The 14,285-nt window shown below is 42.7% G+C and overlaps 1 protein-coding gene across 1 annotated transcript; it reads left to right on the forward strand.

The window, feature by feature from the left end:
• The first annotated feature begins 4,364 nt into the window (after positions 1 to 4,364).
• Positions 4,365 to 13,858, forward strand: LOC142183258 (transient receptor potential cation channel subfamily V member 6-like). The gene is made up of 15 exons (XM_075258280.1): positions 4,365 to 4,456; positions 5,373 to 5,470; positions 7,420 to 7,542; positions 7,652 to 7,792; positions 8,265 to 8,363; positions 8,511 to 8,674; positions 8,791 to 8,937; positions 9,489 to 9,701; positions 10,150 to 10,236; positions 10,893 to 10,969; positions 11,291 to 11,456; positions 12,307 to 12,373; positions 12,453 to 12,721; positions 12,845 to 12,945; positions 13,639 to 13,858. The coding sequence occupies exons 1-15, from the start codon at positions 4,365 to 4,367 to the stop codon at positions 13,856 to 13,858; spliced, it is 2,064 nt and encodes a 687-aa protein (XP_075114381.1).
• The last annotated feature ends 427 nt before the right edge of the window (positions 13,859 to 14,285 follow it).

Here is a 14,285-nt window from a genome sequence, read left to right on the forward strand (position 1 = left end):
ACAGTATGGGCATTTTATAACTGTGTAGGCTCGTGATCCTAGTGTATCTAATCCTTGACACACATGTTTATAGTTATGGGTTAGTGATTGAAGGATCATTCCATTAATCCATACATGGTGCTTCTTACAGCTAATATTTACACTTGGCTCTCCTTATAGAACAAACGCCATCTCCTTATGTCCTTGGCTCATATTTCTGTTGGCTCTGGGATGGGCAGGTTGATCTTGGCATCCTATGTAATGTGGAATGGCTTACTATAGTCTTATGGCATTGCCATGTGACCAATGGACGTGGGGTCACTTTCTGAGTAGAAGAAAGCAGCCATGTTGTTGAAGTCCTACACAACCCCTTTAAAGGGGGGTTAGCCAATATTAGAATACATGACTGCTTTTAAGTCAATACGAACATGTGTCAACCCCATGATGGACGTTTTGGAGGTCGGTCATTGGGCTCATTTGACACCTCCTTTTTTTTTTCCAAAATGTTCCAAACTCCACTTTTTGTTCATCTTTCCTATCCTGATACCTGATCTGTGCCAACATCATCTCACGCCTTCTGATAGTTTGAGACCCTCAATGCTGGAAAATAACTTTGCTGCCATAAGGATTCCAGTCCAGTAGAGATAGAGAACGTCTTCTATGTTTAGTCACCTGATTTGGTTTTGCACTTTAATTCTTGTCGACAGTAGAATGTGTTATTTTTGTCAATAAAACTTTATTTTCTGTAGGTATTATTTCGTTGTCATTGCACAGCGGTCAAATGGAGATTTCTGAGACAGAGATACTGTAAATTTTGTTGGGATTATACCCCTTGGAGGATAGAATGTACAAGGGCAAGGAAACGCCAATATCGTAAACAATTGGCAACATTTTGTTTCTGCAAATGGTTACAATGGGAAGAAGACTCCACAGTCTCTACTGGTGTCCTGACGAAAATAGGAACTCGATTGTTGTTTTTTGCATGTAGGAGAGGAGCTTTGCAGCTTCTTCTCATCATGGTGGTCAGCCATTTATGAAAGAGTCGTAGTCAAGGTGTGGAAAAATAGAGAAGCCGCTGCTTTAGCCAACCAACACTAGTGTAAATGACACGCAACACTCAGGTCTTATCTCCATGTTCTCCACCCTAGACCAGAATAACCTGTAATATTTTCATCTGGAAGCTCTTTCCTTTTTATAATTTGCATATGAAAATGAAATTATTTATGACTAGTCAGACACATCTGACACTAATATTACTTGTAATTATCCTGAGATCTGTACCATCAGAGGTGACGGTACAATCTGTAACACAATTGTGAATTCTCATTACTGCTGATGGAACAAGACAGAAATTCATAAGTGTCTGCTTGTCTGTTCTCTATGCGCGACCGAACGACTGGGCCGATCTTCACCAGATTTGGCACACAGATACATCAGGCGTCCGTGAAGGGTTTAGCTTGGGTCCCAACTCTCTCGGACATACCTAAACAATGACTTGCATTAGCCAATACAAGCCTGCAAGTCTTTCACTGATATTCCAACTGTTAAACACACGGTCATTCCACATGTACAATCCAATACTGATATCCAAACTGAGATAAACGCATCAGAGGATTAGATACACAGCTCCGCAGACAGTATCACATGCCAGAGGATTAGATATACAGCTCAGCAAACAGTATCACACGTTGGAGGATTAGATACACAGCTCAGCAAACAGTATCACACGCCAGAGGATTAGATATACAGCTCAGCAAACAGTATCACATGTTGGATAATTAGATACACAGCTCAGCAAACAGTATCACATGCCAGAGGATTAGATATACAGCTCAGCAAACAGTATCACACGTCGGAGGATTAGATACACAGCTCAGCATACAGTATCACACATCAGAGCTTTGCTCCAAGTTTCCATAGTCACCATTTGTCTTCACTGCTGTAGGTCAGCATTAAAAGGGCAGGGCGCTGTGGATGACACTGTGACACAAGGTCACTGTTACAGTTCTGTGTATATATATATAAAAATAATAACAGAAACAGAACCGCTAAACTGCAGAACCCTGCAGTGAGGTCCACAGGCCCCAGTGGGCGGCCGTCTGTCTGAATGCGCACTACCAGTTACCTGCACTGGCAGTGGCGTTTGTGCGGTTCTGGTGTGAACTGACTGAAACACACTCTCACCAGTTAACTTCACTGGGAAAGTAGACCTGCGTATACCTGCTGGATGAAGCCAATTGAGGCCTAGCAATAGAGGTCTGCGAACCTTCAGCAAAGAGCTAGACTCAAGCACCTACTTCACAGGAAAGGCTGCCAGGGGTTAAACGTCACCCCTGTCAGCAACACAAAGGACTCCACAACGGCTTGGAGCCACAATACAAATGGACAGTACAATAGGCCCTACAGATTCCCCCAGGCAGAGACAAGGAAATACTTACTAGTTCCCTAGAACTGACAACCTGCCATTAACAGGAACCTGGCCCTGACCTCCTGTCTCAAGTATTTGTATCAAAGTGTGAGCACCGGGCGGGCGTCGGCTCACACTATATAAAGGCTAGTCCCCGCCCAACAGGGGCGGTGGCCATGATGTCACCGATCATGCTCAGTATGAGCAACATGGGACTTAGCCTCTGAGTGGCTCAAAAAGGTCCGAGCATGCTTAGTAAGGAAAGAATGGGACTTAGTCTCTGAGCACCTCCAAAGGTCCGAGCATGCTCAGTGGGCCAAAAGCTGGAGTTAGATTCCAGACACCTCACTGCATGACGCCGAGGGCGAGGGTTGGATTGGCCAGCAGGTGGCGCTATGTGCTGAACAGGCAGCCTGCGGGACCCGATCCTAACAGTCACATTCACACAGCTTTACTCCAGGTGTCCATAACAACCAATCGCAGGTTTTTCACTGATATCCAAACTGAGATACACATGATCACATGACGCTTATGGACACACACAAATGGCATACAAAATGGACCAGCGCAAAACAAGGCAATGTGTAGTGGCCCATGTGGGGCCACTACACAAACGAAAAAATTAAATATACCCGCGCGAATCCTGAACCATTCTATGAAATGAGAATTTCTTTGAGAACCTGTCACATTATGTCCAGTCTGCAGGCTGAAGCCTAGGTAGATTTATGATCATTTGGCCAAATTTTGTAAATGTGGCCTGAAATATATACCAGCTATGCCATGGTATAGATTTCTGAGCATGTGCATTACTAAGCCAAAGGATGCACCTGATTTTTGTCAAGGCTTCATAAATGAGGCACCAACCCCAGGGCGCAGGCGGCTATCTGGTCATTGAACGATGGCCCTGATAAATCCCACTCCCATCCCCCATTGAACCAAAATTTCTCTCAATGCAACATTCAATCTTAGGTCCTTGACAGCCAAAGCAATTGTGTAGGGACAACACAATTTAGGATCTACAAAGGAAGAGGAGATTGAGTTGAAGTGCAACCTGTCCCACAAAAAATAAGCTGAAATATAAAAAAAAATGTTATGACTTTGAGAGGGGTTATACATGTAAACCAAATTGTCATAGAACAGGCAGGGCTAGGCCTTGAGTATAATTCCCCTCCCATAGGGTAAGATTCATTTACGATTTATGACCTTCTTCAGGATCCTGAGATATTGTAGAGCTGCAACGCACATATGGAAGTTCATGGATTGCTCCTGGTATTACAGAAGTATGTAAGCTGTGGGAATGTATCGCCCTCTAGTGAACATTACCAGGATACTATTACACAAACGAAAAAACTTTTTGCAAGTAACCTGAGAGCGTTACCAGTAACCCGTGCCCAGAGGGAGTGTCTGTGCACCATTATATGTAATGACTTTCTTAATGATGTCAGCGGCATGGCGTGTCCCGACCAATGCCCTTTATCTGATTTCTGTGGGTCGGCATGAGTACAGTGATGCCAAATTTAGAGTTTTTGGAACGTTTTAACCCCTTCTGTATTCTGGATTCTGTATAGTCTGACATTGTTTAACCTTCTGTATATGGGGCTGCTTTAAGGTGTCCCATTTTTTGCAGGATCAGATGTACTTTATATTTATACTGATATATTTGCTTTTTATTCAAATTTTTCCATGATGTCCCCCAGTTGTTGTTTTACCATCAGTGACTCTTGTACGTCCACTTACACTCCAGGTCTATGTACAACCTCTGATACATTGCTCCAGCACAGACCAGGTTAACACAGAAGAGGAACAGGTCTGGTGAGGATGGGGGTTTGGAGTGAAGGAGACTCGGGTGAGACGCTGTGCACCAGACGACTCCTCACAAGACAAGGACTGGAGATCTTACTGACTATGATCAGCGACCATCACAATTTCTGCTCTTAAAGGGGCAGCAGGGACCAAGACCCCCGACTAAGATGACAACATGTTTAATCCGGTCACAGAAAGGATTAGCACTTGGGCTGCGAGACGCCAGTCATCTGAGGAGGAGAAGATGGAGCTGATCCAGAGGAAACGGTATATGTTGTGTTATTACATATTAACAATGTTGTTACCTTCTAATCTGGGATGAGCTGTTGTTCTGCCGTGTGCACAGACTAGACCTGAACCGTTGTAACCCATTGGTGGGCTCAGGGTAAAGGTTCCATGAATGCCTCCCCACCACCATTTATAACATACTTCGCAACATCCAGAGGACACACAGGTTGAGAAGTGAGATGGCGAGTACAGTGCAACTGCAAAGTTTTGTTGTATTAAGCTATACCGCAACTCCCACCAATTCCTACAGGTCCCTTTGTGGTCTTCACACTAATGATGCCTTCTTCGTTCCCAACACACATTATATTGTCCCCAAGTTGTCCCACATAGTCTAATGCCCTGATTGACCCTCACATAATATAATGTCCCCAAAACTGGACCCAACACAATATAATACAATAAAAAAAAAAACATAGTGCCATAGAACTTTTCCAGTTGTCTACAATCTGTCCGCCATCACACCTCCCAACCACAGATGACGCTACTCAATTTCTGCAGGGTGGAGCATGGAAGTGTTGACTGCTCTACCATTAAATTCAACTTTATCTGCATCCTGAGGACTCAGAGTTAAAATCGGGACCACAACCCAGGACAGCAAGACAGCACCTATAAGTAGGACTGTCTCACTTGAGTCAGGATGGCCCCCCACTACTATAGGGCCCGTTGCAGGTACATACATGCCAGGTCCTTTTCCATTAGAGCCATGGCCGGGCACCTGACACCAATATCACCAGTACTGCCCTGATGGTGGTCCTTATATCAACAAGGATTGTGGTGCAATAATTCAGGAGTAGATTCTGTAAACTGCCCCTACCCCATAAATAGGTCATTTGGGTGTTTGTAGACTAGTTATGATTTGATGTTGGAATAATACTGATCCACCTTTCTATACAAGGATCCAGGACCTTCCTCTTCTACAAGCTGCACAAGAGAATGATATTCAACAACTGAAGAAACTTCTAGAGGACGAGAATTGTGATCCATTCCAGAGAGGTAAGTAACAAAGAAACGAAGTAAGAAAAAACTATATAGTAACCAAAGGCAATACTATGCCCTGACCTGCCACAAATCTAGCCCATAGGCAGGTCATAGCTAAAGCAGGTAACACCCATGTTCAAGAGCATGAGGTGTCTCTTCCCAATATGAGGTGACCAGTTGGGGTTTCATGATCCACCTCTGCCCATTGGATACATAATGGGATGTCTAAGACCAATAGATAAGGAATGTTAAGTTTCCCGGAAGCGCCACCACAGAGGAACCAGAGCATTGCATAATTCTCATTCAAAAAATTTTCGAGGCTTATCGTTTGCCGACCTATGTTTAGGATTGGTCATCAAGTGAGGAACCACATGGGTTAAACACCCTGGATCCCCAAGGATTAGGATCAATGTTGAAGTGGTAACTGTTCTCCATGAGCACAGCTTCCATTTAACACAGATGATCCATTTGGGTCCCGGGTGTCTGACCCCGCTTCTATAGATGAGAGTAAACTATCTATTGCTAAAGCCCAAAACACTATGACAGAGAACCTAAACCACCCATGGGTCCTTATGGAACAAGGGGTCCATAAGGAACCCTTATGGAACCTTTCTGTCCATAAGAGTTCCTTCTGTCATCTGTGGAACCTATCAAAATAAAAAAAAAAACACTTATGCTTGCCCAGGTCCTTTACTCCCAATGTACACCTTGATTTAAGTTCCCATGCTTGGACCTCTGGTGCATATGGTGGGAAGCCAAGGACTATATTGTCTTTGCTCTGAGTGGCCCATCAAGACTTTGTAGTACATGGAAGACACGCTGAATTTTAAAGGGAACCTTTCAGATAGACATGGGATATTAACCACCCATAGGTCCTTACAGATGAAGGCTGCTTCATATAGACCTGTAGCAATGTAGGAGTCTATATGGACTCTTCTCTGTCTGGTGCATATGGTGGGAAGAGCAAAGACAATATAGCCACTTCACACCATGACTGATACACAGGGGTCCTTGGCTTCCCACCATATGCACCAGACAAAGACGAGTCCATATAGACTCTTACATGGCTACAGGTCTATATGAATCAGCCCTCGTCCCTAAGGACCTATGGGTGGTTAATATACCATATCTGCCCGACAGGTTCCCTTCAAAAATCAGCGCATCTTCCATGTACTACCAAGTCTTGATGGGTCACTCAGAGCAAAGACAATATAGTCACCTCACACCATGATTAATACACAGGGGTCCTACCCAACTAACTACCCAAGAGCCAAATTCAAAGATGGATTTTCCATAGCAGTCCGCCATCTTCCAACACCTAATTATTATCTGGCTTCAATAATCTATTTGGAACGTTGGCTAAAAAATCACCAAGTCTCGAAACTTTTTGTTACTTTTACCATCTGCTAGTCCTGGTGGCAGAATCTCTGATTCCCTCCTTTATAGCAGGGACTTATGGCCGGCTCTGCAGGTTACTCGGTTCACTAGGCTCATTTTATATCATCCCAATAAATTTTTTATTTGACGTTTACAACTCTGAATATTTTAGATTGTAAAATTGTTCTCTTCAATGCCAGGAATACCTTTCTGTACAGACACATCTGCTAAGTCAGGACTGATGGAATCAAAGCATTTGCAAACTCTATCTCCCTTGTTTTCTACAGTATATTGAATACACAGTTACGGGAAACTCGTCCATTGTCCATCGGCATGTGCACCAATTTTTTCAAATTTTTGTGCCTACGTTCAAAACTGGACAAAAACTCAAAATTAAAACTTTCCTAAATAACATCGTTCATTAGAGGTCCAGTAACATCTGGCAATCGCATCACAACCTTGCAAGCTGAGAGTAGCTGCTGCAGAACCTGAGCTGTAGGACAATCCTATTCCAGTTTTCGGAAATCCAGAAAATCCAAAAATATTCCAAAAAAAATTGTATTGTATTTTATTCCCTATGAATATAGGAGCAGTGGGGGAGACGGCATTGCACGTGGCAGTCCAGAATAAAAACTTGGAAGCCGCCGAAATTCTCCTGGATGAGGCTCCTCAGCTTATTAACCAGGCAATGACCTCTGATCTCTATCAAGGTAAGTATCTCGTATGGCGGTTATTAATTTCAGCAATCGGACACTAGACACTAGTTAATACTGTATGTATAAAGCTATACCGTAATTAATATAAATATATGTTTTCCAGGTCAGACGGTATTACATATCGCTGCTGTCAATCAGGATGTGAAGCTGGTTATTGAGCTGATACATAGAGGAGCCAATGTCTCTTCACCTCGAGCTACCGGAAGCTTCTTTGCACTTAAACCTAAGAACCTATTTTACTTTGGTGAGTGATAGAGTAGCGGTATAACATCTGTGCAGTTGGGCAGGTTTTTATTATCATCTTGGTTTCTCTAGATTACAAAGAAAGTTGTATCTGGTTCTAGCTTTCTCTGATATTCTTTTGATCTTCCCATTGCCATCTTATTTCTGGTCTCCAGCACACCCTTCCGATCCCCATCCTGGCTATCCTCCCATTGATGGTCCCAAGCACAGCTTCGCTACCCAAGACTGGTCCATATAAGGTCTAATTATTTATGTCCCCAATTATGGCCCCCTTGCACTTTTCCATTACCTAATACCCCAGGCAATTCTCCAAAGTGCTTGAGTCTTGGGATATGACACATGATGAACCCACATCCAGATGATCCACAGTGTTTATGTATCTATTACAGGGCTGGATTTTGATGATGTTCCGCTTAATGGTTACTGTTCGGCGTTATGTTGTACCAAATGTGATCACGTACCTTCTCTCCTAGGCGAGCACATACTGACCTTTGCAGCATGTGTAGGGGACATCAAGATCATGAAGATACTTTTAGATCATGGAGCTGATCTCCATGCTAAGGACACTTGGGGTAAGTATATTTTGAACAGTCTATTTTGCAAATTGTTATGGTGGGAAAAACATCCTTAGTCTTTAGAATGTTCTTGTATTTCCAGTTACTACGGCTGACCTACGCAACACACAATGGCATTTTTTTTGTCTTCACGTTCCCCCCCAGGTAACACTGTTCTACACGTCCTCGTTCTTCAACCCAGCAAAAGTGTTCCATGCCAGATCATTGACTTCCTCTTATCACAGGATGGTGGGGGAACTCTGATGGACGTTCCAAATATGCAAGGACTTACCCCAATGAAGTTGGCTGCCGTAGAAGGAAATGTGGTTGTGAGTTGATGGGCAGTAATTTTTTTGATTTTTGTTATCATAGTCCATTATACATAAGATAATATTTTCGGACAACAATGAGATATGTGATTTTCTTAAGTGTCAAATCATGACAGATGTTTCAGCACTTAATGGAGAAGAAAAGAAAAATTCAGTGGACATTTGGTCCGGTCACCACCTCAATGTATGACGTATCAGAAATTGATGCTTGGGAAGATCAACAGTCAGTGTTTGAGCTAATTGCATCATCTAACAAGAAAAAGGTAGGAAATGTATTGTTGCGATCTCTACCGTCAATAGTAGAAAGGAGAATCTCTCTATAATCTCTTATATGTATACAAATGAGTTTCTGTCTGTTCTTCATGTACGACCAAACAAATGGACCAATCATCACCAAATTTGGCACACATGTAGATCAGTTGTCCAGGAAGGTTTTAGACCAGGTCTCTGCTCTGTAGGATGTACCGTTCCTGAGATACAGTATTCCAAAAAATGACCTGCATTAGTCAATACAAGCCTGCAAGTTTTTCATTCAGATTCCGACTGCCATACACGTGTTGTCAAGTGAGAGGCTTCTAAAACCCGCCCTATATAGACCACACCCACATAGACCACACCCATTATAGGCCACGCCCATCGTAGACCATGCCCCTTTTAGGCCACGCCCATCGTGGGTCATATTTTTCAAAAGTGTCGCGACTGTTGTATTTTTCTGTTCTTTTCACTCATCAATACGTTGTAAATGCTAGAAGTTTTGGTAAAAATGTAGACTGAGTAGTGTCGGACGATAATCTTTGTGCTTTTTCTCTTACAGGCTTATAAAATACTGAGCATTTCCCCAGTTAAGGAGCTGCTGCAAATGAAATGGAAATCTACAGGTCGTCCTTACATGTGGACCCTGGGCATAGTCTACATTCTATATATGATCTGTGTCTCTCTTTGTTGTGTCTACCGTCCTCTGAAGCCACGTGAAGATAACAACATAGACCCCAGAGACATAACTCTGTTTGTTCAGAAGACTCTGCAGGTGGGACACGGAAAATATTCTATTGGCATATGATAAGACTTAGCAACACAAGACATTTATAATAGGTGATGTTACATGGAGTTACCAGTTTTAGTTTCCCAAGTGATGGCACCTCTTCCGCCTCATTGGTGGAGCCTCATCTGTTGTTGGATAGATACATGATATAGAGACGAACCAGCCCTGAACTGGAAATTGCAGAAAAAGATTTGTCATCCAAAAGCTATAATGGAACTTCATGGAATAAGAGTGGAAGGTTCCAAATGACGACCAAGAGAGCATGTCCTACCCATAGCCTGGTCATCTTAGACTATGCCTGAGGTCTGGGCTTGGTACACTACATTCTTACTCTCACATTTGAGTTGAAAACTTGATGGATTACAATGACATAACATCTGGTTTGGCAACCTGGGAATGTCCTACTTACATGGTGTCTCTGTTTCACCCGTAGGAATCTTACTTGACAGATGATGATCGTCTAAGACTTGTTGGGGAGATGATTTCCGTCATTGGAGCGGTTCTAATTTTGCTGAGTGAGGTGAGATTGGTTTCTGCTGAGAAGGTGGCCATACACTTTAGATGGTTGGAACACTTGATCAGCAACATTTTGTCCTCAACATTCCTCCATATTGAGCAGGACATGCATGGGGAGATTGGAACAAGCTGCTACCAAAGACAATAGACAAATAATTTTTTTGTGCAACTTTTACCATAAGGAAAAAATCAGTAGACCATTTCCATCAGAGTTGGTGTGTTCAGCCAACACTAAGCTAATGTGTAGGGTCACAGGTGTAGGGAAAACCGAAAACAGGGCAGGTGTCATGGGCAAAGGATATGCAGAGAAGAAGGGGAGTGCCAACCCAACTTTACTGTCCAATAACGCTGCGATGAAATCTACAGTCTAAAGTTACAATAGCCACCCGGGACTTGGTCCAACCACCCACCATCCTGCTGTGACTCCTTCTGTATTGAGCAAATATAGAGGGATGGATAATCCCAATTCAGTCCCAGCAGACAGAGATGTTACTGGCTCTAGCTGGCCATGTCATACTGTGCTGAGGAATCATGATGGAGTATTTCTAGAACTAAAGGAACAAGTACAGGCAGAATGTGATATACAGTCAGGTGTAAGGACGAAAAGTTGTGTTTTTCTGTTTCTCTAAAAAATTCTTATATAGATTGCATTTTTTTCAGCTCTCACAGACCTACAGATTTGGTTTATGGTACTTTGTCAGCCATACATTCTGGAAAGATCCATTCAACATAATGAGGTGATGTAATATCTAAGTGCAGTTGTTTCAGTGCTTATACCCGAGTAGAGATTGACTCAAATATTGGGTCAAATCTGAAATAGTTATACTCACTTTTTCTGGGCCTCTTGTTGTACCTGCGACTCTCTCGGGGTTGTATTCCAGGCCATGGATGATGGCATGCGCCCAGGGTCAGTACTGAGGCTCAGTCACAGATCTCAGTGAGCCCAATGTGATGGGCCACAGAGATGACGCTGGGAGCATGACCATAACCATCTCTCATTGTATGAAAATTGCAGCTAATGGCGACAATGTTCTACAATATCTTTCTTGTCTCTACAGATTAGTCTACTCATGTGTGATCCTGGCCATCTTGGTTATGCGTTTGACTAATACGGATGGTGAAATTTTTCCAATGTCCGTGGCATTAGTAGTGGGCTGGTGTTATGTCATGTACTTTGCCCGAGGATTCCAAATGATGGGACCTTTCACCATCATAATCCAAAAGGTACAAACATAATATAAACGATAATGTATTAGAAGGTGGGGACAACATCACGATGTATACTTATTATTTATTCATCAAATACAGTGAAAGCATTGGAGCCTTAAGAGTGTACTAGACTATGTTTTATAGATAGGTTCCTAGGAGCCCTGACAGTGTCATACACTATGTTTTATAGATAGGTTCCTAGGAGCCCTGACAGCGTCATACACTATGTATTATAGATAGGTTCCTAGGAGCCCTGACAGCGTCATACACTATGTATTATAGATAGGTTCCTAGGAGCCCTGACAGCGTCATACACTATGTATTATAGATAGGTTCCTAGGAGCCCTGACAGCGTCATACACTATGTATTATAGATAGGTTCCTAGGAGCCCTGACAGCGTCATACACTATGTATTATAGATAGGTTCCTAGGAGCCCTGACAGCGTCATACACTATGTATTATAGATAGGTTCCTAGGAGCCCTGACAGCGTTATACACTATGCTTTATAGATAGGTTCCTAGGAGCCCTGACAGCGTCATACACTATGTATTATAGATAGGTACCTAGGAGTCCTGACAGTGTCATACACTATGTATTATAGATAGGTTCCTAGGAGCCCTGACAGTGTCATACACTATGTATTATAGATAGGTTCCTAGGAGCCCTGACAGTGTCATACACTATGTATTATAGATAGGTTCCTAGGAGTCCTAAGAGTATTCTACACTGTTTTAAACCAATTAAAGGTGGGGTTTGTAACAAACCTATCTGACCCAAAACGAATCAGAAACCAGAGCCACCAAACCCGAACACTTTGCCTGGCTCTAATTATTAACAATTTTGCATTTGTTCTTTTATACAGATAGCTGCCAGTGATCTCCTGAAGCTTTGCTGGCTTATGGCTGTGGTGGTTTGTGCTTACAGTGCAGGTAAGTGATTACTATAATGCGACAATGAGCAGATGGTCGACATTCACCAGTCACTAAACTTTTACCTTTACGTTTCCAGCTTTTTATGTCGCCTTCCAGACAGTGGATGGACAAGCTCTGGGATCTTTCTATTGCTATATTATGACTGTGATCAGCACCTACTGTCTCTTCTCTAATCTTCTCAATGGACCTGCCAACTACAGCGTTTACAACCCCACCATGTACAGCCCCCTCTACTGCTCATTTTGTGTCATTGCCTTTCTTCTCATTTTCAATATACTTCTGGGGGAGATGGGAGACACTCAAAGTCAAATGGCTAAGAAGAAGCAAGGTCTATGGAAAGCAGAGGTGAGGAATCCGCCATAGAAAGCAAACAGGAAAGAGAGACGGTAGTTGGGAGAACTTGTCAATGAGCGGAATATTTTGCCTTCTACATTTGGACACTGCATTGTCACTTTTTCCCTCCCATAGATCAGTGGTGAGACGGTAAAGATGGAGAAGACATTTCCAAAGTGCCTGAGGTTCGGTTCAAAATCCAGGAGTCACAATTTGGGAGAACCGCAATATATTAGGTAAGTGAGGACCTCTCCAGATAGCCAATGACACTGAGTTATCATTTATCTAACCATAAATTATAGGAACCAGCGTTACAGACCTGAGAGGTTGGACCCGGGGCCATAGTTTTTTGTATTGTTTCTTTTTGTTATAGAAAAAAGGTTATAAAAGAGTTATGTTTCATGTATCTACAAAGTTGGAGTGAAGTGACTCAGATTGAAACTTGTAACAAACATCCTTGGACTGTCGCCTAAGGATGGGCCAATGGGTTTAACTTGGAACTGGAATATCAAGAAGTTTCATCCATCAAGAACAGTCAACCTCTGTAGTGGATGTCCCAAGGATTCCTTTATCGCTTAGGATGACGTGGTTTGAATGTGAAGTAACACAACAACATTTCTAAGTAAAAGGGCTTGTTCTAAGTCCTGTGCTGTGAACGGGGTCTATGGATCCTTTTACGTTAAGTGACAGGAACCTCGTAGAAAACCAGACATTTCTAAGTTTTTTGTGTATGTTGTCTGGCTCCTTGTAACCATAACCTTTGCTCCATAACCTGATAAAGAGTCTACTTTGGATCTTTGCATTGTCTTCACAAGGGAATCCTCGACCTCTACCAGATACCATTTCTCCTACAGAGGTTGATTCTTCTTGTTGGAAGGTTCTTCGGAACTCAAAAATATCTTCTAAATGATTTGTTATGTCTTCTCTAGCGTGGAGGAGCGGAAGTGGCAGACAAACCACCGAAACGAAGACAAGTGGTCATCAAGTGATGAGGAGCCCGATGAGAACATCCTGACTCAGATATTAGAAGAGCAAGAACTGGAATCTCCACCAGATATCGGGACGGATACCATTGATGGAACGGAAGACCAAGGAGAAGCAAATCAACATGACAATAATATTTGGAAGGAAGAGATCTTCAATCTTTAATCTTTTGGATTGATCTATGAAATGCCGAACCTCTATCCATTCATAACCATATCAGTTATGTGCAATATCAATAAAATTGTTGACCTGGACAATCCTTTTTGACTTTTATATCATCAAGGTAACAATGGTGGGAATCTACTAGCTGAGAACAACCTACAGGAAAGCTGGTGCCCACCAGTAACAAATGGAGCCAGCATTGACTATGGCTGTTAACTATAGTCAATTCCAACCACAGCATCTAATCTGTTGCGTCACATGGGTGGGGCCATAATGAATTCAATCGGCATCTGCGGCCATGGATGCGGTGATCAGTTGTCATGACCAATGGAAGCCATACAGAAGTAATTTATAAAAATATAAGAGGGACATCAATGTTATGCGGCGTTCACATTTGCGCCCATGTCCACCCTAAACTGACCGCCAGCAA

Source organism: Leptodactylus fuscus, chromosome 10, assembly GCF_031893055.1.
Source record: "Leptodactylus fuscus isolate aLepFus1 chromosome 10, aLepFus1.hap2, whole genome shotgun sequence".
In the NCBI taxonomy this organism is placed as follows: domain Eukaryota; kingdom Metazoa; phylum Chordata; class Amphibia; order Anura; family Leptodactylidae; genus Leptodactylus; species Leptodactylus fuscus.

Bases quoted from the DNA above. Each gene is read 5' to 3' on its own strand.
- LOC142183258 (XM_075258280.1), top strand. From the start codon at position 4,365: ATGTTTAATCCGGTCACAGAAAGGATTAGCACTTGGGCTGCGAGACGC. The intron at 7,793-8,264 runs GTGAGTGATAGA...CTTCTCTCCTAG, and splicing joins TAAGAACCTATTTTACTTTG to GCGAGCACATACTGACCTTT. The intron at 8,938-9,488 runs GTAGGAAATGTA...TTTCTCTTACAG, and splicing joins CATCATCTAACAAGAAAAAG to GCTTATAAAATACTGAGCAT.